At 48.4% G+C, this 27,079-nt stretch overlaps 8 protein-coding genes across 8 annotated transcripts; 3 read left to right on the forward strand and 5 right to left on the reverse strand.

Annotated features, from left to right (window-relative positions):
- Nucleotides 1-668: 668 nt before the first annotated feature.
- On the reverse strand, nt 669-4,283 carry F4807DRAFT_415217 (DUF1740-domain-containing protein). Its single transcript, XM_047997022.1, has 2 exons — nt 1,388-4,283; nt 669-1,329 (listed from the first exon to the last, which is right to left on the reverse strand). The coding sequence occupies exons 1-2, from the start codon at nt 4,030-4,032 to the stop codon at nt 774-776; spliced, it is 3,201 nt and encodes a 1,066-aa protein (XP_047856745.1). The 5' UTR covers nt 4,033-4,283; the 3' UTR covers nt 669-773.
- Nucleotides 4,284-5,085: 802 nt separating this feature from the next.
- Nucleotides 5,086-7,941, forward strand: F4807DRAFT_363493 (chloride channel). The gene is made up of 3 exons (XM_047995594.1): nt 5,086-5,792; nt 5,845-7,803; nt 7,856-7,941. Exons 1-3 carry the CDS (start codon nt 5,196-5,198, stop codon nt 7,916-7,918), a joined length of 2,619 nt encoding a protein of 872 aa, XP_047856746.1. The 5' UTR covers nt 5,086-5,195; the 3' UTR covers nt 7,919-7,941.
- A 651-nt stretch (nt 7,942-8,592) lies between these two features.
- F4807DRAFT_363495 (glycosyltransferase family 25 protein) lies at nt 8,593-10,790 on the forward strand. The gene is made up of 3 exons (XM_047995595.1): nt 8,593-8,800; nt 8,852-9,519; nt 9,604-10,790. The coding sequence occupies exons 2-3, from the start codon at nt 9,053-9,055 to the stop codon at nt 10,433-10,435; spliced, it is 1,299 nt and encodes a 432-aa protein (XP_047856747.1). The 5' UTR covers nt 8,593-8,800; nt 8,852-9,052; the 3' UTR covers nt 10,436-10,790.
- A 1,254-nt stretch (nt 10,791-12,044) lies between these two features.
- F4807DRAFT_363660 (uncharacterized protein) lies at nt 12,045-13,922 on the reverse strand. Its single transcript, XM_047995596.1, has one exon. It carries the CDS (start codon nt 13,793-13,795, stop codon nt 12,686-12,688), a length of 1,110 nt encoding a protein of 369 aa, XP_047856748.1. The 5' UTR covers nt 13,796-13,922; the 3' UTR covers nt 12,045-12,685.
- A 1,985-nt stretch (nt 13,923-15,907) lies between these two features.
- On the reverse strand, nt 15,908-20,514 carry F4807DRAFT_415253 (Urb2/Npa2 family-domain-containing protein). Its single transcript, XM_047997023.1, has 5 exons — nt 20,404-20,514; nt 17,833-20,307; nt 17,680-17,780; nt 16,947-17,629; nt 15,908-16,889 (listed from the first exon to the last, which is right to left on the reverse strand). The coding sequence occupies exons 1-5, from the start codon at nt 20,425-20,427 to the stop codon at nt 16,093-16,095; spliced, it is 4,080 nt and encodes a 1,359-aa protein (XP_047856749.1). The 5' UTR covers nt 20,428-20,514; the 3' UTR covers nt 15,908-16,092.
- Nucleotides 20,515-20,670: 156 nt separating this feature from the next.
- On the forward strand, nt 20,671-21,398 carry F4807DRAFT_363710 (uncharacterized protein). Its single transcript, XM_047995597.1, has 3 exons — nt 20,671-20,760; nt 20,818-20,903; nt 20,969-21,398. The coding sequence occupies exons 2-3, from the start codon at nt 20,829-20,831 to the stop codon at nt 21,161-21,163; spliced, it is 270 nt and encodes an 89-aa protein (XP_047856750.1). The 5' UTR covers nt 20,671-20,760; nt 20,818-20,828; the 3' UTR covers nt 21,164-21,398.
- On the reverse strand, nt 21,398-22,470 carry F4807DRAFT_363715 (uncharacterized protein). The gene has a single exon (XM_047995598.1). The coding sequence runs from the start codon at nt 22,329-22,331 to the stop codon at nt 21,633-21,635; it is 699 nt and encodes a 232-aa protein (XP_047856751.1). The 5' UTR covers nt 22,332-22,470; the 3' UTR covers nt 21,398-21,632.
- Nucleotides 22,471-22,706: 236 nt separating this feature from the next.
- F4807DRAFT_415256 (FAD binding domain of DNA photolyase-domain-containing protein) lies at nt 22,707-25,115 on the reverse strand. Its single transcript, XM_047997024.1, has 2 exons — nt 23,866-25,115; nt 22,707-23,804 (listed from the first exon to the last, which is right to left on the reverse strand). Exons 1-2 carry the CDS (start codon nt 24,422-24,424, stop codon nt 22,972-22,974), a joined length of 1,392 nt encoding a protein of 463 aa, XP_047856752.1. The 5' UTR covers nt 24,425-25,115; the 3' UTR covers nt 22,707-22,971.
- Between the last annotated feature and the right edge of the window lie 1,964 nt (nt 25,116-27,079).

Consider the following 27,079-nt stretch of genomic DNA (forward strand, 5'->3'; position numbering starts at 1 on the left):
GTCTTTGACTTGGTTTTTTGTCATTGTGGCTTGTCGCCCATACCCATACCCATACACGCCCGGCGTTGGGGGTTACTCGTCGTTCGTCTACGGAATTCGGTGTCTTGGATCGGTCGCTTTTATCGCTCGTACCTGCATACCCCATCATCTCATCTCATCTCTTCTCCCCTTGTCTTGTCTTGTCTTGTCTTGCCTTGTCCGGGCTTCGATCCTTCCTCGGGGCTTGGTCGTTTACATGGGCAAGGAAGGTTGTTGCATTGCGTTTTGGTTTCCTTCGTCACTTCCCCCTTTCTCGCATGGGCCGGGACCCTGTTCCAGACAGGAAAGAATGAATGAATGGATTTGCGGGAGGTTGATGTCCGGTTTTGCCCCCTTTTTGTTGTTTGGATTAGGTAGGGCCCAGTGGTCCTTGCCTTGGTAATTGTTGTCACTGCTTGTATATAGTCACCTGGTTTCGACGATAGTCGTGTATATAGTCTATCTATTATCGTAACGTATCTGTCTTGGCTGCCTGGGTAGTCGTATATCCCTTCGATTACGTCCAGCTTACGAACGTGACAGGAACATGCCACCTTAAAAGAAGTCAGCACTTCATCGTACTAGCATGATAGGTCAGTAACACGGAACTGGGGGCTAAAATATTATCACCAAGATAGTATAATCTGATCGAGAAGTCCTTATTGTTTATATTATGCGGTGTGGTCATTTGTTATCCAATGTCAATGTTTCATCTAGAGAAGCCAATCTCACGTATGGTTCTAAGCCGAGGACACCTATCTCCTCACCCTATCCTTCTCCTTCTGCTCCCTCCGCCACTTCTCCACGAACTCTTCCATCTCGACATGTACTCTCAACCCCTTCTCGCAGAGCGTATTGTAGACCGACCTAAGTTCCGACGAATCCATGTCTCTACCCAGCGTGACGAACGCCTCCATGAAAACTTCCTTCGACCACGGACAGCGCTGGATCGCTCGGTAGAAGACGCTCTTAGCCTTGGACCTAAGCGCCTTGTTGTCATGGCAGAACCGGATATACGATATCCACAGGCCGGGATGGTTCTTGCACGCGTCGCTCTCGAGGGCGTGCTCGAATGCCGCTCGCGTGGAGTGTACGTTGCCGGCGCGCGACTCATAGCGGATGGCAAACACCCGGCTACTGACACAATCGTGTGGCTCGACTAAGACGACTTTATCGAGGATAGAGCGTACATTGTCGTCGATGCTCAGACGTGCCTCTCTCCACGCGAATAAGCTGAGGAATATTGTGTTCTGAGGGAAGAAGTTGATGTACTTCGTAAGCTGCTCACGTAGAAACCCGGGTCTGAAAGACCTATATGAACAATTTGTTAGTACGTGTCTATTATGAATGGCCGGAAATGACTGCATACCCCTGACTGGCATAATAGTAAAGTAGACGAGCAGCAAACTGGAGCAGTCGCTCATGAGAAGAACTGTTCCCCAGGCCACGTGCAACTAGTTCATCCGAGCAGGTCGAAATGCTCGAAATCGCGGACCATATGTCTCCTTGGATTCCGTTAGAAGGCTCTTTATTGCTTTGTTGTGTCAGGTATTCGAGTAAAGCTAGGCCTTCGGCGTAGACGATGGCATCCTCGACATTGCCCGAGGATAATGAATAATCTCGGTTCGATGATAGAAACTGTTTAGCCTTTAGTATTTGGGCCGTGGATGTAGATGAATTTTGCAGTATCGATGTCGTAGAATAATTATCATCTGACAAGGAACATAGTTGAAGTGTCCCCTTGGCCAAATTGCGGTCCTCTATTTCCATCCACGCCGCAGCAATACCCAAGGAAAGCCTATCATGAGGCGAAATTGTCGTTAAACCCATCGCAGCAGCTACGGTATTACGAGCGACATCCTTGTTACCCTTTGTCCATTCAAGTATTGAGTAACCTCGATATAGAAGGATGTTCGTTGAATCTTGCTTCAGCAACGCCTTGGCCGTTTTCTTCTCATTCCCTGGGCCATTGATCGACTCAAAAGCGAAATAATATGGAGCAAGTCCACGGACCCCGAAGGTTCGCACGAGCTGTTTCAGTGTAATGGAAACCCACTGGTATTGGTCAGTGGGGAAATCATCTCGAATCTTCTTCATGATCTTAAACCAATTCGGCGCTGGAAAGAGTATTTCCGATGTGGTAACCATTCGTTGATAATCGTGCAAGAACTCCGGCGGCTTTTTATCCTGCTCCTCGGAATTCGTGGCCATATCCGGTGAAGCCTCTGTAGTGATGAGGTTCGCTGAACTGCGAACGAGGAAATCGTCCAAAGTCATATTTCGGACGATACCGCTGGAACAGTGTGCGGGAGGTAATCGGCAAAATATTAAGAATGCATCTAATAATTGATTCTGGATACTAGGGATGATTTCTGTTGGAAGGAACAAAATTATTTCTTGAATATCCGCAAACATAACGACTCGGAACGGATCGTCCTCTGCTCCATCGTCCAAAGTGCGAGCTGGATTTGTGGCAGCTTGAGCTTTGTGTTGTTCAATGATTGACCACGCTTTATACCCATCTCGAGTACTTGGAGATGTCGACTTGTCTAAATATTTGGGCTCGGGAGGTTCTTGTGTTCCATGATTTTGCTCAAAAGCTGCCCATCCTTCAGCCGACTCCTCTCCTATCCGCGGCACTTCACTCTCCCAGAAGTCCTGGAAGTTGGGGGGCACTTCAGTCGTCGATTGTTCCTTTAGAGCTGAGGGACGAGCAAATGTCAATTCTAGTGTGGCCTGCCATGCTGCTGTAGCAAGTTCTCTATACCCGGCATCTGAAATGAAGCGGGTAGCTCTGAGGAATATGTATATCAACTGTTCGTAAATCCGGACGCGATCCGGATGGGGTTCCTTAGTCGAAGCTTTCAATTCTAATTGCCGGAGTCGTTCAACATAAAGTTTCTTGATCTTCTCGTACTGGAATGCCGATAGCCTCGTTTGCTGGAAGTTCATGTAGTCTTTCCACAGTTCAAAACTGGTTCCGTGCTTTTCGAGAGCTTCATCCCATCGTTTCGTTAAAGTCTTAGCTTCCCATATTTTAGAACCTTCTCGCATGATTCTTAACTGCAACTTCTCTCGTTGAAACTCAGTAGTTGCATGAGAGTATGCCTGCTCAAGCATTGACAGTTTGATATCAGCGAAGCTTTTGACTTCTGCCGCTGTGGGATGACGCTCGCCTTGACCGCTTGCTCGCAGAAGAGTATCTTGATGATCGACTAGCTCGAACCAAGCATCGATGTCTTCTGGATGGTCTCGTACTTTCCTAGATAATTCAACTGACTTGAAATTTATAGGATCATCCAATCCGATGTCCCTTGGGTCTGCGGATGTGTCACTACCATAATTCACATCGCTATCAGAATTCTCATGATCCTTGCTCTTCCCATAGATTGATCTATACGATTGCTCTTCTTCGCTTGACGAACCCCCTGACTCAGAACCGGCTCGCTTTCGTTTCCTTGCAGACTTAAAGGGGACAAAATCCTCCGACCCTGTCACTGTTTGTGACCGTTCCCGTCGAACCCTAACAGGTTGGATTTTATGATGGCCTTTGGCTAAAAGGGTCTTCCTGTCACTACTGAGAAGAGAACGGGTTTCGTGATGACCCAGTATGAAGAACTCATCATGACTTTTAGTACGATCAACTCTCATATAGCCATCAACCCCAAGAATACGGCCGGATCCAAAACGATGATAGTTGGGAACATCACGGCGATTGATACCTCCATATCTCCTAATCGAGGAGTCACCTCGTTTGTCATAAATGAACAAGGTATCCTTAACTTGTTCCGAGGGGGGAGGACGATATGAGATTTCATGAGTGAGAGTATAGTCAGATTGATGGGATTTATCTGCTAAGGAATGGCGGCTATTTTCCTTCCGAGAAATAGTGCGTTCATCACGTTGCCTTGACTTATCATCTTCATGAGTTGGTTGGACTTGGGTTGTCTCGGGCTTTGGCTTGAAAGAACCGAATTTTGGCACAGCTGAACTCTTCCCCTGTTTAGATGACATGATGAGTAGACGTTATTCCATATCCATCCTTATCGAGATCTCTACCATACCCTTAGCGAGGTATCGTAGATGAGCAGTCAAAAGTTGATAGCTGAGCCGAGCCTAACCTTTCAGCCTCGTCTTACCAGGTTACCTAGTTCTCTTGCTAGGTCTGGAAAAATAGAAGTCACCTAATTACTGTAGGTGTCTTCAATGGATTTGTGGCGTGTACGGCGTGTACGGCGTTAACTGTCAACACATCGAGATTGACGTTTGATGAAGTTGAGATATCGGGCTTATGGAAACGTCGATCTATTTAGTCTGCTACTGTGGGTCATAGTTTTCGCGCATGGCTTTTAGTGGCTTTAGCGACTTTAGCGACCTTAGCGATACGACGCGGCGCTGGAGATCGGCTCTAGCAGCGTCCATGGATGTTTCACATTACCTACAATATTGAACCAATGGCTGCTATCTCACTGTAGTGTCACGCCAGTAATTTTACGAAGCAGCGAAGGTCGTACAAATGCACGTAGCCCTGGAAGTACCTACCGATAACGATGTGGGTAGCAGCGATCTGGATAGCCCCACAATGATATAATTGGCATGTGGCCTTACAAGAACAAACACCTTGGGATTCTTTTAAGGCCCACTAAACCTCCATCTGACCTTTGTTAGCTCCTTACTCCATCACTTCAAACCACCTTAACTAAAGTTAGAGTTAACAATCTAGTATGGTAACACATGCTTAGTAGTAGGTAGTTGTCAGTTGATTCTGGGGTTCTTCTCTAATCTAAGCTGTTAGGGCGAATTCCCTGTTTCTTCTTTGTTCGAATTTCAAGTTGTTGGAAAGGTGCAAAAGATAATCATTGTAATAACCTCCTAAATAAGACGCCATCGGGGTCTCCACCTACGATGCTCCCCCGGGAGCTGCTGACACCCCCTACCCATATGTACATAATATGAGGATCTCTTCGAAATCGCGCTTAACCTACCTCCGAGCTTCTTTATCTACCTAAGATCCTGAGTGCTTGCGATTAACCACGCCTCGCCCCGACCAACTCAGCCGACAGGCAGATTGCCTGCTGCCTTCTCCGTGCCCATGACGCCTAAGACGAATTCACCTCCATCTCCCACCCCACGCTCCCCGTTTCGAACAGTTCCGAAGTCGCTCTTAGTTGCCCGTCATGGCCGATACACCTTCACATGACGACCCGACCCTATCGGTCCCTGTCTCTCCTACATATCCGCGCCATCATTCTAGAAGAAGCAGACGGCATTCACTATCCGAAGCCCCAGACGAGAATACCGCTCTTCTACGCCCTTCGCACTCCCATGTCCGTATACAAAGTCCTATAGGCAACCCAAGGATTTCCCTATCGAGAAATCATAGCTATGTCGGGACACCCCATAGCTCACGATATCATTCGCGGCACGAGTCGTGGGGACAGCGATTGATACAGGCCCTTTCTGATCGCCAGGATCCAATGACAGAGTCGAAAAGCTCTCTCCTTGCCGACGATCGGATATGGTATGATCAATTCACCTCGACCGACTGGGTACACGACAGTATCGCAGACGCATATCGAGTAAAACAGTTGCGTAGCCGTAAGGACTTCGTAGGCAGACTCATCGTATTGTTTGATGGTGCTCAGGGCTGGGTACTAAGCGCCTTGGTTGGCGTTCTGGTAGCTCTACTCGCCTATTGTGTTAACGTGGCCGAGACTACCATCTTCGACTATAAAGACGGTTATTGTACGCGAGGATGGTACATAAGGGAGAAGGTAAAAACAATTTACTTCCTCATGTGCACATAGTGGCTGATGATAATTATAGAGATGTTGTCCCCATGGCCCATGTACGGATTGGCGATCTTGGTCGGAGGTTCTCGGCGGCCATCCGTTCGGCAACAAATGGACAGAATTCGGAATATATGTTATCGCCGTCCTTGTTCTTGCAGTTTCATCTTGCCTACTTACTCTATCGACTAAAACTGTGGTTCCTTCGGCTTACCGGATGTCGACGTTGGATGAGAACCTGGCCGCCGACTACTCCCGTCAACCGCCAGACGATAACGACGAGGACGATGACGGGAATATAAGCCCAAGACAGGTCCGTCAGGACGTCGATTCTCCAGCTCCGATGATATACTATTCCGCAGCGGGCAGTGGTGTAGCCGAAGTTCGTGTGATTCTTAGCGGATTCGTGTTACACGGCTTTCTTGGCTTAAAGACTCTTGTCATCAAATCGGTAGGATTGATCTTGAGTGTGGCTTCAGGCCTGAGTCTTGGTAAGGAGGGTCCCTATGTCCATATCGCTACTTGTATTGGCAATATCTGCTGTCGAATTTTTACCAAGTACGATCGTAATGATGGCAAAAGGCGCGAAGTACTGTCAGCCGCAGCCGCAGCGGGCGTTGTTGTTGCATTCGGAGCACCTCTTGGCGGCGTCCTCTTTGGTCTTGAGGAGGTCGCCTATTATTTCCCGGCAAAGACGCTTTTCCGTACATTCTTCTGCTGCATCGTCGCAGCGCTGTCTTTGAAATTTCTAAATCCCTACGGTACACATAAGATTGTTATGTTCGAGGTCCGCTATAAGATCGACTGGGAATGGTTTGAACTGGTGGGCTTCATTCTAGTGGGGGTATTAGGTGGCGCTTTCGGGGCTTTGTTCATCAAGGCATCGCGTCGTTGGGCCCTATCTTTCCGTAAGATCCCAGCTATTAAGAAATACCCGCTTCTAGAGGTTGTTCTGGTTGCTCTAGTGACAGGACTTATCGGTTATTGGAACACTTTGACCAAACTTCCGGTCGCGAAGCTTTTGCTCAATTTGGCTGCTCCTTGCCAGGACGACAGCAGAGATGACGAGTTGGGCCTCTGCGCTGAAAGCATCGACGATATACCAGGTATCATTCGAATGTTGCTCGCCGCTTTTGTCATCAAGGGATTCCTAACAACCATCACGTTTGGCATTAAAGTCCCCGCAGGAATCTATGTCCCTTCCATGGTTGTCGGTGGTCTTATGGGCAGAATTGTCGGTCATCTGATGCAATGGATAGTACTTCGGTTTCCGCACTGGAGCATATGGGGAAGTTGTCCCCTCCTCCAAGAATCGACGTGTGTCCAGCCGGGCGTGTACGGACTCATCGCTGCGGGCTCGACGATGTGTGGCGTGACAAGATTGTCCGTCACCCTCGCCGTCATTCTTTTTGAGCTTACAGGAAGTTTGGATTATGTCCTCCCCTTTTCTTTGGCTATTCTTGTCGCCAAATGGACAGCCGATGCCTTAGAGCCGCTCAGTATCTACGACTTGCTCACAAACATGAACGCTTATCCATACCTGGACAACAAACATAAGCCCATCTTCACCTCCGATCTCGCGGATATTGTCCCGCGCTTTCGTCATGAGCGTGTCATCGATATCAGCAGCTCGCCTTTGGTTGCGGCGACAAAACTTCGTTCGAAGTTGGATCTTCTCCATCGAGCTGGAGAGTTAGATGGCGGGCTACCGATACTCAGAGATAACATCCTTGTCGGCTTGATTCCTGCCCCCGACTTGGAATATGCCTTGGATAATCTCGAAGATGAGAGTAGTAGCCTCTGTCTTATGGCGAGTGTACCCAGCATAGATGAGGAAGAATCCCCGGAGCGAGACCCTACAGACTTCACGCCTTATATAGATCCCGCGCCAGTCGCTTTGGACATCAAATCGCCGATGGACCTGGTGTACGAGTGTTTTGCTAAACTCGGTCTACGGTATATATGCGTCCTCAAAGATGGCCGTTATGCGGGGATGGTAAGTCTCACAATGACGTCGTTGTCTCAGCCACGTACTAACTTGGATACAGACCCACAAGAAGAGATTCGTGAAGTACATGCGCGAACTCGAGGAAAAGGAACACGGACTCTAAGCGGCTTTTTCTTATGAGGATAGTGGTGTATATTTTAGCGAAGCTGTCACGAGCCTGTTCTGGCACATATACAGGGATAGGGCACAATGCGCTGTCGGATAGATGTTGCATTATGATGGGAATTTGGCGCTTTTGCATAGCCTTGGGTTTTAGGATTGTTTTGTTTTCTTGTAGCATTAGTCGTCCGACGAATTCGAGGAGGTTTGACTCTAGTTACGGATATGTTATATTGCCTACTGGATACTAAACACATACTGCTGATCATATACGCGGTAAGTTGTATGCTAAAGAATGCGCAGGATCCCTCGTTCAGACGAGGAAAGGAACTAATTCGCGGCTCGATCTATTCAGTGGGAAACAAGCCCAGCTGGTCTACGGAGTATGCGGGGGGTTTCCGGAAATTTATGATATGAGGCGATGGAGGCGCAAGACCAACAACCGCCATCTCAGTCCGAGTTAGAGCTTGCATTCAAATCAGAAGCTTCGTCGTATACCGATTCACGAAACACGGCGGTTGTGGAAGATCTCAACAGCCGCGTAACAAATTGCATTTCTCCAAGACATTCGTGCTATGTGGACACGTCCTGGTGATTCTTTGGACTACCACCAACAATTCACATGTTTGATTTGGGTCTAATTCATCCTTAATGGTGGCCGTAGGGAGTGGGATCACAAGTCACAGGAGAGATGAATAACGCCGTCCCATAGGTATCTACAAACAGCAACAAGAGTTGAAACATTAACAAAGCTCGCGTATCCAGGCAAGAATATGTTACAACGGACTGGCATTTATATATTTGGGCGCCAGGCGGGTATTCTGCTAGTCGCAAACTCGATGGTCTCCTGAACTACAATGTGTAAGAGTGTGCTGACGTCTTAAAGGTTGTCTGACAACAGCTACCCCCAACTTGACAAGGCTGACGATTAATATAGCTGGAACCATTTATTCTTTCCTGCTATTGGTTGGCTCGCTCTACAATCACCTATATTTAACACGTGTGACATGATTCAATATCAGACGGAGGAAGCGAGTGATTGTACTTGCTTACCAGTACCTATATAATGTAAAGAGGTAAGAGATCACTTATTTCGGTTCGTCCTAAATTTCGACAATATGGATTAAACATCTTCGTCATGTCTCTCCTTAAGCCAGCCCGACGGCTTCCCAATCCAGTCCTTCTCGGCGTAGTCGCCTTTTTCGTCTTTTCTCTGTATCTCCTCTCCACGAAGGGGGGAGCAAGTCCAGTGCCATATTTCCACGCTGACAGGATAAAATCTTCGGTCCCTGATATAACGGATGATATTTATAACACTACTCTTGGCGTGAGTCAACGGTTATTTGTTGGTTTAATTATAGGACGAGGGTCTAACGCTAGTACGCAGTTCGAGAAGATATTCGTCATCAGCCGACCATCTCGTACAGATCGCCGCGATGGCATGGTCCTAGCCGCAGCTCTCAGCAACCTCGAGATAGAATTCATCGATGGCGTCGACGGCAAGGATGTGCCCGACAAGGCACTACTCAGTAGCGAGGAGGAGCTTAAGCGCCTAGCCGATCCCGTCATAGGAGCCTGGCGAGCTCACATGAACGCAATCCAAGAGTTCGTGCTCAACTCTCGCATATTTAACACACCTCCGAAATCATCGGCATGAACATGCCATCACTAACGCATACCGCATATCAGAGTCGTACGAAGAAACCTCTCGTCAGCACTAATCATGGAAGACGACGCCGACTGGGACATCCGGATCCGGGAGCAAATGCACGACTTCGCGCTGGCCACGCACGCGCTCACCCAGCCTCTCCTCTCCTCTCCAGACCCATCATCCCCTACATTCGCCGACCCCACGTTCCCGAACGGCACCTTCGGCCCCTCCACCGTCCCGGACATGGACTTCGCCTCGCTGCCACTTACCCGCGTCCCCACGACATCCCCGTACGGCGACGCCTGGGACGTGCTATGGGCCGGGCACTGCGGCATGGCCTTCGCATTCGCCACGAACGCGGCTCTGCCCAAGGGCCGCGTCGTCCGGGTCCCGGACCCTACCGTACCGGCACGCCGGCACTTACTAGCAGGCCTCCCGTCGATCTCGGGGCTCGAGACCACGTACCCGGACCACGCGCGCGTGTACCACCACGCGCAAGACGCGTGCTGCTCCCTCGCGTACGCGGTAAGCCGCGCGGGTGCCCGCGCCGTGCTACGCCACGTCGGCCTGAAGGACGCTAACCAGCCCTTCGACCTGCAGCTCAAGTCCTTCTGCGAGGGGGGCGGGTCCCCGGACCGCGGGGGCCCGCACGCGTGTCTCGCGGCGCAGCCGAGTGTTTTCCAGGTCCATCGCGCTAAGGGGTCGAGGGGGGCGAATAGCGATATCGCGGACCATGGGGCGGGCGGGCAGGAGGAGGAGTCGAGGGGCTTGAGGTGGGGCGTTAGGATGAATTTGGATGCGTTGGTTAAAGGGGGGGAGGAGCTGGTTGATGGATATCCGGATGGTGATGGGGATATGGTTGGGAATTAGGGGGAGATGGGTGGTAAGGTGTTGGTTGATAAGTAGGTAGGTATGTATTATAAGGTGACCCCTTAAGGGACGAGTGTACGAAGGCGGTAGAGCTTCTCCTGGACGATAGGAATGGCTGCCAGCGACGTTATTATACCCAATAAATATTGATTTAGCATTTCATCTCTCTCGACCTTTCGTTGGTGCACTGTTGTCAGTGAATTTAGACATGTAGGAAAAGGACGGATGGATGATCTAAAGAAAAGGCTAAGGGAATAGGGACTAATTTCCTAGATTTTCAAGTGCGAGATAATCTCATATAAGCACCACATGAGCCTTTCTCCAGCACAAGATATGAGAATTCGATTATCGTCGGAGGTCATCTTCCCAATGATGACTCAGGCTTGACAACCAACAAGACAACGATATAGCGGGGCTATCACAGGTTTCCGGGCAACGGCGGAATTTCCAAAGCCCAAGTTTGACTCATATACCGTCCTTTGCTGCCGCCTTCCAAGTCTGATCCGCTTGCTGTTGCACCACCATCAACTGGCTATGGTGTAGTGGTAGGTGGGCGTGATGGCCCAGATAAAACCGTCCGGGGTTTTTCGTAGGTCTTGAGTTCGATCCCTGTTGGAGGGCGGCAGGTTCAACCTCCTGTTCAGGGCAAGTCCCTTGGATCGAGCTTAGGGCCGAGCTTTTTTGTCGTTTTGGTCTCCTTTTACTATTTTTATGCCTTCAATTTTGTGCATTCATTGATTGTTACTAACCCTCCGTCCATCATCACATGTATGATTTTACCTACGCACCCAATATATCGCCCCTTTTCAATCCTCGAACATGTAGCCTTCCATACGCACCCTACCTCAAGTTCGTACGTCCTTAGAAATTTGCAAAGGGGTACGTTTAGGTAGGATGTAGGCAAAATAGACAGACATACACCCGAGTTTGCATCCTCTCGGTTGTACGTCTCTCCCGGCCTGTACATATGTTCCTATACGTGCTAAGAATATCAGACACGAATTGTTCACATAGTAGCATCCAAACAAGGTGAATAATCAAGTGAATATAGTAAGGTCATACATAACGTAGGATATGATAAGAATATCATAGCCATCCGAAATGTATAGCTAGGTAGCTAGTAGGTATTTATATATAAATCTTGGAATCATTTCGATAGTAAACCTCAATTATTAACGCCGATAATGACCATCTTGAATACACTCACAATGCAGCCATAATTATGAATTCACCCATTTACGACACAGTTTCCCCCATTGTTGGAAAGCAAAACATATAAGTACAAGTATGTAAATAAGCATATAGACATATTTAACTAAGCCCACAGGATCTATTAACAACTCGACTTGAAATCCCATCGGGGGCATTGTATATACAACTGAAGTGGAGAAGATAAAAAAAAGATAACATCTCCCTATCATATGCTATACCGTACTTAATCGCAGACGAAGCTCAGCTTCGATGCGACTCTCCAACAAAGAGTTGAGGAAACCGTATTCCGGGTATCTAATCATTAAGTCCGAGAATCATGTTTAACGCCCACTTAAATGCTTCCTTGTCCGTCTCCCCCGACGACGCCATTGTCGAGTGCACGTTGGCGTCAACCCTATCCGGCACCTTTTCGAGCTCAGATTCCAAGTAGTCTTCAATCGACACGGCGGGAGGTGCCCCTGACAAACATTTTGCAGCATTAGGCCAACTCGACGACTAGTTCCTCCACCTTCAGTCATTGAGGATCTCAATAGTCCAAAGATCCAGTGTCCCATATATCGAGTAGAGACGCCAAGCCGGCAACCATAGCCTTCTCCAACGAGCCTAAGGACTGAGAAGACGACCACGCCTATCTTCAGAAAGGGCTCACTGGTCCATCTAGAAACTAGAAGACTGATGACTTCGGCCCACGTCAAACACTCTTAATATTAGGAGAGTAAGGATCCGGGCGTGCCTGTTGCTCCTCGACCGTTATCAAAGCTTGCTAACTCCAGCGCAAGATTGAGTGTGGCTAGGTGTGGGTAGATCCGAGCATAGATCCGAGAGTCGGTCCGGATTGGCACCTAACGTGGTCACGGTTGGAGGAACTCCAATCCATAGCGTCGTGGTCAAGTTATAATTATACTGCAGAAATGATTAGCTACCTGTCACATGCAGGGCTTGGCCAATGCTACCATGAATATGTAGCTGATTCGAGAGATAGGAGAGCCATGTCTTACCATTATGTTTGCGGCCAATACCACGATACCCCCTAGGCTGTCACGTCTTGTACATGAACCAGCCGACTTCGGGCTGTATCGTGTCATTTCCGGCACCTTGCCGCATTTGCGGTCCGCCATCGGTGCCGACTGTCACCTTGGATCGAAACGCTCTCATCGCCATCGAGCCGGCGACCATCTCCGTAGGTATTTCGATGCCGTCATCCAGTAGTGTTACCGGCACCTTAGCGAAGCCGCTTGGCATTTGACTCCTTGTTAACTGGACCTCCTGACCCGGCTTCGGCCCGTGCAGACACCGACCGCTCTCGTCCCAAAAGCAGAACGAAGTGATCCATCCCGAGTAGGCGACGGTACCGCTACCATTGGGCACGTGTTCGTTACAGATCGCTTGCCAGAACCTCCTCGTAGTCTGGCCCTTGGGATCTCTGAAGCTTGCGACGAACCCATCCAATACGGGTTGGAGCAACCGGAACCACCGCGACGACTCCGAACCAAAGGTCGTTAATCGTTCAGCTCGATCTCGGATTTTGATCCAGTCGCTCTCCTCGCCGAGCAGGGTCACGGACGGTATTCCGCATCGCGTTCCCCAGCTATACGTAAAGTACTTCTGCATCGTACCCATGAAAATGATGCTGGCGACGGCCTGGTCGACCTTGGTTGTCGTCGTGAAAGCCGGCAGGATCCATTGCTGCAGACCCTCGTCCCGGACGTTTTCTTGCATGAGCTTCGTCATCGCGAATGCCATCTTGCCGTGGTCGAGTCCGTCCAGTTCCATCTCTATGTGAAGCTCTTGCTGAGCTTCATGATGGCAGAATCGCTTGCGCAGCTCGTCGGAGTGCGCGTTGACGTAGGCGCTGAACTGAGTCAAGATGGCAAACCAGACGTCCTCCGGCCGTATTACCAGGCAGTGGTGCTCGTTGTACGCATCCACGCATGCGTGGACGAATCCGTTTTTAGTAGCGAACACATTATTCTTCCTCTCAACCCCCGCAAACGAACTTTGAACTAGCTGTCTGGCTCGCGGCGGACTAGTGCGCGTGTCGTCGGTCAGCGTATAATGCAACAAGATATCGGGCGAAGATGCGAGCCTGTATCTGCGACCTGCCCAGGATCTTGACCCGTGATCCGATGGCCTGACTGTGACGGGCATGTCAGGCAAAAAAGACGTGGCTACATTTGAGACTTACACGATGAGGAAGGGGGGAAGACATTAAAGCCCGGTATAGGGACAATTAAAGACGGCGATGGTCTTCTTTTGACAGGAAAACTTCGGGATTATCACCAGAAAAACCCTTCCCCTTCACACACCTGTCAAGCTTGCGGCATGCTAGGGAGAAGGGACCAAATTAGGCAGCCGGTGGAGGAAGTGTGCAATCAGGGGACTGGATGTATAATTGGCCCACATGCGACATTCGGGTGACGCCAAGGGCGGCCTAAGCCGTATAGGGCGACCGAGAGGCGACGCAGGCTACGCTAGAAATGGTACGGATTTGCCGCGGTATTCCCCCGAAGAACCACTCATATTCAAGAAAAGCCACTCTTCTTTAGCCAGTCCTTTGGATGTTCAAGCCGTTCGAGATAACTTGACACCGAAACAAGCCGGTGCGAATTTCCCACATCCGAGAATAGATGGATGGACGTGCACTCGGTAAAGCCAAGTTGGCACATCTGACGATCTGATTTGTCCGTCTTTCGATGATTTCTCACTGCCGACTGCTACCGATCTGACGATGGTAGGAATGGGTCGACGAAGTAAATACAGAAGCTGACGAGGGCGTAAGGCGTAGCCAATAATACGTCCGACCGTGGGTAGAATCTAGTAAACAGTTGGTCGGAATACCGGGCTGATATCATCGAATAGCTAAGCTACTGGACACGTCTAACACACACACACACTCGCACACACACACTCGCGTACAACTCGCACATAACACACATTGATCGAGGATGTCTCTGCTTAAGGGAACATGTCGCCGACACTTATCCTCAAACTAGTAGGTCCTAGGAGGTCCCGCGCAGTTCTGGGCCATCAATCTAGGCTCTCGGTATATAAGTCTGCAACGTTTCGTCAGAACTAGACTTCGGCTGGGTTAACCGCCACGTGTTGGCGTGACCTAAAAGCTAGCTACTTACTTATTTGGGTCTATTGAGCCTCTCTTCGGTAAACTAGCGGCCGAGGAGAACGAACTTTTTTTTTTACCCCTTGCCCTAAGGAATCATAGTTTCAAGCTTCGTAGCGGCGAACCGGTGCTATTTTACCACGCGCCGGTGTCGCTTCGAGGGCCGTCCGGACGAGATAAATCGGTCCGGCTTTTTTTGAGAGCCGAAAGTTGTCTGGGTAGAGACCAACTTAGCCGAGAGAATGAGACCAGTATATCGTGAGTAGCACTAAGTGAAAAACTCGACACTGGTAGTCAGCGATAGGAGCAGGGTCTTTTCTGAGCCGGGCCTTGGCGATCGCCCTAGTTGCTTGTCTCGGCGTGCTTCCCGGAGGGTGTACAAAGATTGATAACTCTTGTGATCCCGCGAAGTGTTCCGAATGGTTTTGGTTGAGTAACATCAGTGGGACTCGATTGATCCCATATTTCGTCACCACTATAGAGCGTGCAGACACCCACTCTTCCTTTGAGAGTACGCCATGTCATCTCACAGAAGGACGCGAAAGAGACACATCGCTACTCAGCTCGATTAGCCAACCGAGCTCGAGCGTGGTACGAAATGGTAAGAAAAATAGCCAATATCTGACTAATAGGCATGGGTTTACTTTGACTAAGTGAAACCCCGAACGCGGTCGATAGTTAGACGGTATTGGTCGATATATGTAATTGCGATGCGATGGCGGAGTGAGATGCTTGCAAGGAGAAGCTATAAGGCTGGAGAAATCGACCCACTGAGAGGCAACCCGGACCGCCGCGGCTCGGTGCAGTAGTCCCGTTCCGTAACTCGGTGTGAACGTCTCCAAGCTAGCGGGTCGTTCGCTACATACAACCTACATAACAACCTGATATTAGACAATGTTCGACTTACATCTATGGCGCAATGATAAGCCGCATTGCACCAACATGGCCTCGAGGGTCTTCCGAGTTGGTGCTTATGGTGTGGTGGTGGATGATGAAAGACCTCAGCGTTTTCAATGCGGGAGAAGTTTAAGACTAGGTAAGTTTGGATGTCAGAGCGGGTAGGTGCAGCTCGTACATGGTGACACACGCTCCTATGTTAAAATGTTATGTCATACTTACATATTTACGGTAAGCACTTGAGTATAATGGTATAATTAGCTCGTGTAATAAAGTACGTAGTCTCATAGTCTTTCTCCACCCACTCATGCGACTTCTAATTATTCTTATTCCAAATTCTTTTCTATACTCAGACACGTGGATATGAACAAGGGTAACCGGGTATATATCTCCTAACCAGAAAGTATCTATATGTAGTAACAAGACCCAGTTAAACACCCGACCATTTCCCAAACTTCTTGTAATCCGCGAACATCTGCCTGAATATGGCGCGTCCGTTCGCGTCCAACGATTCGTTTAATACCCTCCTGCATCCCTGAGGCGTGATGTCGAGTATCGAATAGACGCCAAGCTCGAGGGCTTTCCTGACGTCCCGAGGGATGGTGACCTCGAGTTGCAACTTGATATACAGCTCCAAGACAGTGAACATGTCCTGCCCCGCGGTCCGCTTGGCAGCATCCGTGGCGGAATCTAGCTCGCTCGACCGCGTGCGGGCTACGGATGCCGCGCTAGGCTCGCATATTAGTGTCAGAAGGCGAGTAAACCGGTCTGCATGCCTTCCTTTTAGACGTATTTCGAGCCATGGCGGGCGTGCTTGCAAGGATGGCACGCTCGCTGTTGAAGTAGGATCGGAAAGCAAGGTACTGAGAAGTGCTCGCAATGCGGCAAGCAGGATCGGGAAATGCCCTCTTAAGCGAAGTCGGTGTCTCTTGAGGACAAGAGCCACAAGCTTGTATAGCTTGTCGTAAACCTCGCCAGCGGCGTTAGGGCCGTGGATCTTGGGGCCTTTTTGCGAACACACGTGAACGACACTACTCAGAGTCGTCTCCACGTTGATCTGGGTCATGGAGTGGGCATGTTTATCAAGTAGCAATACCAAGATTTCTGCCAATTGTCTGAAATGGCGGGGTGATTCCACCTGACTTAGTAGAGACGCGAGTCGTTCGTGTACGGCGCCAAGGTCAAGGATGTCTCGACTCTTACCGAGGCCATTTGGGGCAATAGGTCCTAACATGGCGTTAGATGGGACTGCTACTAACAATAAATAAATCTGGGGACGCTCACCTTGGTGCAGTTCGACAAGCCTCCTGATAGCCAGTAGACGTCCGATAGGTCCGGCAGTCAGCTTGCCACTAGCAACTAGCTCGCCAAGCACCTTATCACATGTAGCATCGTCTGTAACCTCTCCTTTCCCAACGAAAGCATCCACCAAGCCGTACACTAAGCCTTCATCAATTGTCTCCGACGTCTGGTCTAGCTGTGCGAATAAATCTGTTGTGTCGTATAGATCGGGGTTGTGTCTGAAGAGGCATGTCCGTAGCTTCCAGCCAATTTCGAGGTTGCTCGATATGAATGACGCGCTTATGCTCTCCAGCTTCTTAATTGTCTCTTTCGGGAGTTCAACCGTTCTTGGTTGACTGGCTTCAGCAAGGCATGCGGCTCCGCTTAATGCGACAGAAAGTCGAAGCAATATCGACTCATCCCCGATAGCTGCCTCCGTCGACTCATTTTTGTCCCCGATCCGCGATAAGCTGGTTACTATAATTTCTGATAGTTTTGTTGCTATTGAGTCCAAGTTGGTAGATGAGCCATGCGACTTGCATTTATCCAGTGCAGAGAATAGGCCTTTTACCAAGAGCATTTGAGCATCCGTCACTTCCGTCCTATTTGGCGTGATACCCTCCGCAAACTCCCAAGCACTAGTCAAGTAGGCTTGCGAATGCCCTTCGGCGCTAGCAGCCATTTGCCTGCAGCTCGTTAGTCTCCGAAGAGGGTATGAAGCTTCGTTATTACTCACCTCAGCGTCAGGTCGATAAATTTCTCGACCAACGCGAGTATGTTCTGGTCCTTAATCGGCAAGTTTGAGGAGATGTAAACAAGGTCATCAAATTCCATGTCCTAATGAACGATTAATTCGAGTCATACACAAGTCAGGGACCCAGTAGCTTACCTCGTAAAATGTTGGTTGCTGCATTATATTGACCAGCAGCCGAAGCATGACTACGGCAAAATGTGAATCCTGTGATGCATGACTGATTATCGCCGACCTCCATGTCTTCCACGAAGACATGATACGTTTACGGCGTCCTTTCGTGAAGGTATTTCGCGGGAATTCTAAAAGAATCAAAAGTAAGGAGAGACTCTGCGGCTGTGTCCAACCTGATTGAGTCTCCGCGCTATCAAGGGCGTCGAGAGGCTGTGATATCAGAGCGTCAACGAACGCTTCATCATCCTCACAATCGGCGTTGCGTAAGAGTAACCGTAAGGTGTCATCAAGTTGTGCGTCAGCCCCAACCGCGGACTGTTTCCCAACGTGCCAGAATAAGTTCGTAATGAGATCTCTCAGGTCGATTGCTTCCTGTTTCGGAAACTCTGCAAGCTTTGGTAGGTAACGAAAGACATAATCCAAATAGGGCTGAAACACAGAAATATCATCATCGCTTTTCATTCCGGTAGTAAGTCTTTCGAGAAATGAACGCAATAGTTTAGCTAGGTCTGCCTCGCGTTTGCCGCCAGGGTAGTTTGCTAGCCATAACTTGTGACAGCAAGCGAATGCTTCCAGGGTTTCAGGATTCGATAAAGAAGACTTCTTGAGGACATGTTTGAGAGTTGATTTTAACTCGGACCAAAGTCGACGAACTTCGTCAGATGTTCCCCAGGAAGCCAGCCGACCGGCAATACGCCATCTCAATGATGATACAGGAGATGGGAGGTCTTCGTACGACTTTTCCTTGCCGACTGCGGAGGAAATTTTGGAATTGGCGCTGTTAATATATTCTTCTTCGGTGATTCCCGCAGAGATACCATCAAGGACAACCAATTCCGATCCAGTAATAGCAAGTGGCGAGTCTATACGCTCCAATATACGTAGCAGTTGCGTGCTGGTCAGCGAGCTTTGTAAAATGCTAGAGAGCCGTTGTCGAATCCTAATATCAAACCATATAGTTTGATCTAGCGAATCTATAACACTCTCATGAAGACAGTCGTGCCATTTCTCAATGAAGCCCGACAGGTTTCGCGCCTTTGCAAAAGCGTCTGTCAAGGGAAGCATAATCTCCGTTACAATGGTCTCCTTCGTAACGGGGTCACAACCCGAATAGGACCCGATTTCGCTAAAAACGTCTTTCATCAAAGTATCATCCATGAGGAACACATCAGCATCGCAAGCAATGACTTTGGCAACTAGATTCCAATCGATTTCGTCTGGCCTCAATGCATATTCTTGACATACTGAACGGAGGGCTGCCGTGTTTGGGACCGAGCTAGTTCGGGTAGCCGTTTCTAGCATCTGGATGACGACTTGATTTCGAAGTTGGGGGTCTAAAGGCTGGATTGCATTAAGTAAGATTTCAAAGATCTTTTGAACCCACGATGAATGCTCGGCCTTGGATTTTGGGTTACTCGAATCTCGAGGGGTCCTCGCCGCAACGTCCCATGTAATGATAGCTGATCCGCCCAGATTCCTCTTCGAGAGTCCTAGCGCGGTCTCCAAGGCCTGGATATTCTCATCCGCCACAAACGTGTGCCTTGCTGGACGAATAAAGTATGCGCTTAGAAACTGCTCGAGCTGTCGAATCCAGAGGTTCTTAGCGGTATTGCTACCTCCCAATACAGGCGCGACCCCGGCAAGACAATGCAACCTCGCCAGAATAGAACAGGCTGGTACATATATATGCCTAGCAAACTCGAGGCTGCCATCTTTGTTGTGAAGGCGAAGGTTCCATAGAGTAACGATAACTCCGATCCACGGTTCTTGATCCCGGGAAATACCACGTTCAAAAATACTTAATGAGCGGTCACAAGTTAGAAGTAACCCTGCGGCGATATCTCTAGTCTCGTCGTTAGATGAAGAGAAAAGTGATTTGATATGTTCAGCTCCAACTTTTTGTTCCTGGGTGTTGAGCCCTGTGTGACGGCTCCCCTGATCAAGGAGACTGCTGAGAGCCCTGAAAAGCTCGGTCGCCGACTTTATACAGCCTTCAGGGGTACGAAGTTCCTCGATATCTGAAGGAAACTCTGTATCTCTCTTTCTTTTCTTCTTTTTCTCCGAGGCAACCCCATTCGTCTGACTCGGAGATGAAGGAGATTTCCGTCGGGCAGTCGTAATGTCGCCTACGGTCTGATGGAGAACCGAAATGAAGCGAAGGGAACCTAGCGACCTTCCCAAAGTCTGAGACGGAATCTTGGGGAATACGTGGCTTAGAATCGTCCAAGTGAGAGGGTAGCGTCGAACTTGTTCAGCATTCTCAGTGTTGGCGCTCATATGCTTGAACAGCCATCGTAATATGTTCTCTTCGACGCCATGGAATCTCGTAGCCTTGGTTTCCGAAAGCAATAACCAGAGACTGTGGATTTTGTCGGGAAGCGCAATTGCTCCATCTTCGTCGAGTGTTCTAACAGCTCTTATCAGAGCCAGCCGGCGCGACTAGAACAAGGTATTGGTTAGTTCTGATTATATACCGACTTATATATGTAGGCTTATTGCACAAATGATACACGAAAAGCGTTGAAATTTACTTACCCCTGAATCACTATCCACCTCCATTGCGAATTTGGGCAATCGTCGGCATTGCCAGGTGTTGAAATATTTACTTCAAGCTGTACGAAGTACAAGGGGTTTGTTTCCAAAAACTCAATCGAAAGCTCGAACTTTTTTTGTGGAGCTCCCCGCGATATCTAAAAAAATATAAAAAATCATCAATTCTGCCATCCGCGCTAAACCTCATTTGACACTACCAGGATCTACCGCTTTCGGGTATCAGCAAATGCAAGCCGATTCAACCTGGAAGCTACATCAATGACCTGATTGTTTTCGTGCGAATATTATCGTAGTGACGACAATTCTACCACAACGTTCACCCAAAAGCCAATTTGAAAGGTGGGAGCTCACGGAGTTGTTTTATTGTCATTCAAAGCTAATTCAACGTTTTAATAGTATCTTTCATTATGCCTGAGACGTCAGCTCCCGCGCCGCCTAGCACGGTCTCTAGGCCCGTGAGCGAGGCACTTTTGAACGAGAAAGTATAGTACAATCCTATCGCTTTATTTCCACCGTATAGTGAGTCGCTAATATGGGCAAATGATAGTGGGACCGCTGCATCTCCAATATGCTCATAAAATCAACACTCGGCCTTGGATTTGGCGTCGTCTTCTCAGTCCTCCTATTCCGACGAAGAGCATGGCCAGCATTTGTGGGAGTGGGCTTCGGTGCCGGTAGAGCATACGAGGAATGCAACTGGAGCTTGAAACAGGCATCACAAGAACTGAAGCGAAGGGCATAAAATGGAAGAAAACCCTAGCTCTTGATGGAAAACCTCGGCGAAACGCATCCCATTTGTGAGCGTTATTCTACCTGTACAACAGCAACGATAGACGACTCGACCACCTCGAGAAGGGCATAATTGGAACAAGGTCATTCACGAAATCTCGCTTTTGCGTATGCATAAAGAGTAGTGGCGGGTTGAACGCCGTTCTCTGGGATGCTCTGTACCTATACCAAGCATTCTAAAGAAAAATCATATACCATTAACCAGCAGAAACCCTAGAAGGCCGTTGGAAAGTTCTTCTCTAGCCAGATTCCCGTGCTATCTGCGCTCAAGTCCCCATACTGATGTTGTTGAGAGTACCAGAGCCTTCATAATTCATCTTCAACATCTACTGATCCCTCAAACAGGTGTAGGATACCGCGATAATTCCTCCTGCGCTGAATTCGTTGCTCCTCCTTTCTGCAGACATCACATTCTGTGTCTGTTACGTCTTGGGTAAAAAAGAGCATTTCGTGTTAGTTCTAACTCCTCCCGTGTCGTCCAGGGCTTCTTCCTCGTCAACTCGGCGTCGTGCGGAATGCGCCTTTCTCCTGAGCTCACCCATATCCCTCTTGAGCAGCGTAGCAACATTAACGCTCGCCCGTTGCGCTGACTTGATAAGCTCTTCTGCTTCCGATGACACATTCCTAAAGTTGGAAAGGAATGACCCGCTCTCCTCAAGTGTTTGGCGTTCTGAGATGTAACCGCTTTCTGGGTCCGCCCTTTGATTAGGTGCATTCGCACCGCGATGGAAAAAGTGGAAGGTCTCCCGCGCAACTGCGAGGAGAATCCATCCCAGAAGTAATGCGAGGAAACAAGTCCCAAGGGCTAGGCCATAGATCTCGACACCGTTGGCGGGTCGTGCAGCCGGGGCGCGTGAAAATGAAGCGTGTTCGAAAATACGTGCCGGGGCTAGAGTTTGAGGTACGATTGTCGGCTGCAAATGCTGTCCGTACCGGTTATCGTTTCGGCTCATGATATGTTGAGTATTGAATGTTATGGTCGACGGCATGTCTGCCCAACCCTGCTGGCTCTGCTGGCTCCCGTGGACTTCCCCAGTATAGAGCAAGCGTAAGGTTGCGTCGCGTCTTTTTGCTCTTCGACAAAATGCTTCTCGGCGTTGCCTGGAATTACTGGTTATCATTGTGAAATATTGCTATGATGAAAAGATATGTTAAACTACACATACTATGGTAGGCTTAAGAGATGTCTTCGACCGAATGGTATTCTAGAATAAATGGTAGAATGAAAACGGGACTGATTCATGGTTGTCGCAATGGTGCGACTATCCAAGATGAGTATGCATCGCAGAGAACGGGCTCGAAGAAATATAACAATGTTTCCATCAGAAGAGGGTTATTCGTGTCGCTTAATGAGGAGGCTGCGGATAACTAGGAACACAGTTAAGCATACTTCCAGTCACTATTTCTTCGTAGTAACCAACGAGAGACCACAGATATTACAAGGCTTGGGGCCTATGAGAAGGTAGATAGGAAGGAGTAGCCTCTTGGAGTATTCAGGGGAAGCTTCAATCCAAGTTATGATTACAACACACCACCTACCAGGTACCAGTAATTGAGTCAGGCACTGAGGTCACATTCAACGTAATCGAGAAACTTCGATTACAAATGTTTGATTTCCCAAAGATATGTCCATCAAAGACAGGATGTATTCAGATATACGTGCAAATACAAGTGTAGGTGTTTCGGAGGTTGTGTAAGTAGAGATGATCTAGAACACCAAAAACGACTTCCTACATGTACTACTAGGTACTGTAAAATTCATCACCTCTTAACCTTCTTAACATATCTATCCATCGGTCCTTCCTCGGGTACCGTACTCTGGCTTCTTATAAGTTGTCGTGGTTTCCACCTAAATATTGAACCTTCCATCTCTGTCTCTCCCGCTTCATCAAATAACTTTTTCCAAGCCCCATTTTTCATTTTATCATCATCCCCGTGGAGGCCAATAGAATAAGCCCTCTTCATCGCGGCAATACAGACACTTCTTCTCTCTTTGAAGTTAAACATCGGAGCCGGGTATGTCCCATCTATTTGCCCATGAAGACCATCTCCTTCAATTTTTACACCTGCTTCGCTAAGGGTCGTCTTCCAGGCCGTCCATGGCTCGTATATGAACTTCTTGTCTAAGTCCTTCAACTCCGGAACCCACTTCCGTATGAACTCGCCCTCCTTGTCCCACCTCTGCCCAAACGCAACGGGGCTGTAGCAGCGAAAGTGTTGCGAGTAAAACGCAGAACAGCTGACCCACTGCCAGTTACCAGCATTGCAGGCCGGCTCGTGGTCGATCAACAACTCTTCGAATACCTCCGCCCCGCGTTCCCAATGTACATAACATCCGCCTCTAGTGAGGAAACAAGCTACCATGTGACGGCCTAGGTGGTGGATCCAACCTTCAGCACGTAGTTGTCGCATAAGGGCGTCAACGAACGGGAAACCTGTCATGCCAAGCTTCCACCGTTTGAACCACGTCTCTGCTAGTGGTGAATCTATATGATACTCACCACTAATTGCGCCATCCCCTATTTCCTTGGTCCCTACCTTTGAAGGTAGATGCCAGGGGATGAATCGACAGTACGCGTTATCGAGCGTCTGGGCTATAATCTTTTTTTAGGAATCATTCAAATAATGGTAATACATTGGCGGGACTATACTCACCAAAAGGAGACCCAATTGCAGCTTGGGCTGCGAAGAACATGTCGCGAAACAGCAGCTGACCTGTCAAGCTTTCAGGGGGTTTGGATGCCCATTGAAAATATTTTTCGGCCAGATCTTGTGCTTTCCAATAGAAGAGGCGCGGGGAAAGAGCCCCAAAATGAAGCATTGGTGATAAAAGGGTTGTTGACTGTGGCTCGAATGCGGTCGGACTGGTGTTCGGTTTTTGGAAGGTAGCGGCATACTCCTCATTCAAGAATATATCCTCTAACCTCTTCAGAGCGATGCTCTCACCGCCGCGATGCGGTGTGGTAGCTGGTACGGAGAAACCAAGCTCCTCAAGAGTAGCAATGGCGAAGTCGCCTTTAGGTCCTGCAATATTTGAATATGTATTGTCGGCCTTGGCGCGATACGAAGCATTCAGATCTGGTTCTGTCTCTGGCCTGTCCTGCTCAAAATCGACAGGCATTTCGTCCGGTCCTGGTAGATACGTCGGTGCTGGTATAGGCCGAGGTATCTCCCCAACTTTTCGTCCGGCGGCCTGGAGTTGAGTGATAGACATAGTTGGTTTCCCTCCATTCTTAGCGACAACTTCGTCGCTATCCCATAATGTGCGTCCATACCGAAAAATCACATGAATGCCGAGTTTTTTGGCCAAAGCTACTACAGTCTTGTCTCGCTCCCGGGCATAAGGATCCGTATCCTTTTCGAATACAAGATGTGTCACTTTCCATGCCTTGAAAATCTTGGGGAAGAGTGTCTGCGGAGCTTCGCGAAGAACGAAAAGCTTTGACTTATTATTAAGTTTCGAAATAGATTTTGAAAGGTCAGCCTGGCAATCAAGTCTGGCAGCATTAGTAGTCGGTCTAGGTAACTATCGCAAGACTACACCTTACAGGTACTGCCACCGATTTACTCCCCCCTTAACTCGGTATACATAGTGAGGATCCCAAGTAAAGATCGGCCACAAAACAGCCGGATCCAAGTCAAGAGCTGCTTTTAAGGCAGGAGAATCGTGGAGCCGGAGATCCGTCCGAAACCAGTATATAACACGTGGTTTTCCCATTATAAGCTGCAGTTATCGGCTTACTTGACCTGCATGACTTGAAACTCTATTATACCTCGCGTGAATGGAGGCAGTTTGAAGCCTCGGAATGTATGATGTCAAGACTCTAGCCACAGCCGAATTCTTCGGCAAAAGCCTGTTTGTGGCTATAGAAGAGGGATCGGAAAAAGTATTTTGTAAGGTGGAGCTAAGAGTTGTCAACTTTCCGATACTGCATTCTGTGCATTATATAGCGCCTACTTGAAAATCTTCAAATATTCTAGCATATGGCTATAGACATGCATACCTAGGGCATACGTACTTATACTTAAGGAGTTGTCCATGGGCATGAAGCTCATTATGTGATCTATACGATATATTGATTGAGCATTGGCAATTAAATCGATGATGCGCTGTGAATCCAAATCTCTGATGTTCTCCAGCTTCACACTAGCGCAGGAACCGCATAGACTATAAGAGACGATGTAAGGGTGAATAGAGACAACGTGGAGCTTGGCGTGTGCGCTGTCAATAAAAGAGAGCTGTATGCCTATAATTTGCTTATTTGTTTTCTTCTCACCTTGAGGATGCATGCCAATAATTCTCTGGAATTGATGAGAATGTTTAGCGCTGGCAATAGTGATGTGTGGGCTGATTCGCATACCAATTGATACTATTGGCATTTCTTTTCGGGACCCGCTATGTATGACAAGGATGACAAAGTGAGGTTGAGAACATATCGTCTTTTTATGTCATAGCCGGAGCTGATTGAGTAGCCTTTCTCTATAAACATGTGTATTTCTACCTTGACGGTTTCAAAGAATTACGTGCCCCTAAAGAGTTACTAATGCGGTAATATTCTACCTGGTTAGAGCTGAATTTTATACTAGAAACCATGAAAGATGGCAGTCTCACCCGTGAGTGTGTGTCGATTACCTCCCTATGGGAAGCAACCAATGTCAATAAGGTTCAGTAAATTTGTCTCACAAAGTCAGAAATGTAACAGTTGGACGGTGAACAATCCATCACAGACAAAATCTTCGAGTTTGTGTCTTGCATTACATCACGACCGAGCTTTACGATTTACATGCAACATCAATATTTATATGTAGGTAGCTTCAAGACGAAAAGTGAAAACCGAAAGAAGCTCCCATCGGCGATGTGGACCTAATATCAAGTCCAAATTACCGTAATGTATACTTGATATGCAAGGAATACACTAGGGCCGAATTTTGTATTCGGTACAAGGATGTATAGGTTGGTTGGTATGTGGATGTATGTGTGTATGTACCTATTTCCATCTTGCAGCCCCAGATGCTAAACTGTTTTTATAACCCCCACTACACTATACCTGTAATAACCAGCCCGAATAAACAGCTAGGTAGCTAGGCATCTGGCGGCCGCTAAAGAGGTCGTCCCTACGTCCCTACTGCCCCTGTTAAAGCCATGTTTCAAACCAACCCCAATCCGACCGCAATCTGCAGGGCCTCCTTTTAGCATCTTGTGTCGTATCTGATCACTGATTTCCTCCCCGAGTCTAGTAACTGATACAAGCAGACAGGGGGTTATTTTTCTTCGGGGAGGTGGGATGGATGTCAACTATTTTTCCCCTTTCAAGGCTTATGAAAAATAATTTCCATTCCACTCACTACATCCTTCGCATTTCAACTACCTACCGACCTGATTACTATCTATAATTAGAATCCTAACTAAACCTCCCAACCATCGAAATAATCCAACCGAGATCTACTTGACGAACAATTGCACGCCGATCGTATATCGACTGGATTATCCAAGAAATAAAGTTAGGTGGACATATGGTGATTGGGTCATTAGCATTGGCATTTGGCCCGGTCCTTGGTTCATAATCGAGGCGTGCAAGGCGTGGTTGAGGGTCGAGGCGTAAATCCGACCAAGCGACCAACTTTCTCCAGTCTCCAGTCTCCATTTCTCTATCTACCGCCCAGCCCCTTGCGACAAACCCACCGCGCCTCCGAGGAATAGGAAGAGGGAGAGGCGCAGGGAAGGAGAAGAACATTGAACACTTCAAGGCAGAAAGGCAAAGAAATTAAAATTTAGGGAATACATAAGCGCAATCGATTGATGTTATGAACGAAACGGACCCATAACAGAGTTCATTTAGCACCGATCCGTGGGAATTGGTTTTCCACG

This window comes from Annulohypoxylon truncatum (genome assembly GCF_022578515.1).
Source record: "Annulohypoxylon truncatum strain CBS 140777 unplaced genomic scaffold F4807scaffold_7, whole genome shotgun sequence".
Lineage (NCBI taxonomy): Eukaryota > Fungi > Ascomycota > Sordariomycetes > Xylariales > Hypoxylaceae > Annulohypoxylon > Annulohypoxylon truncatum.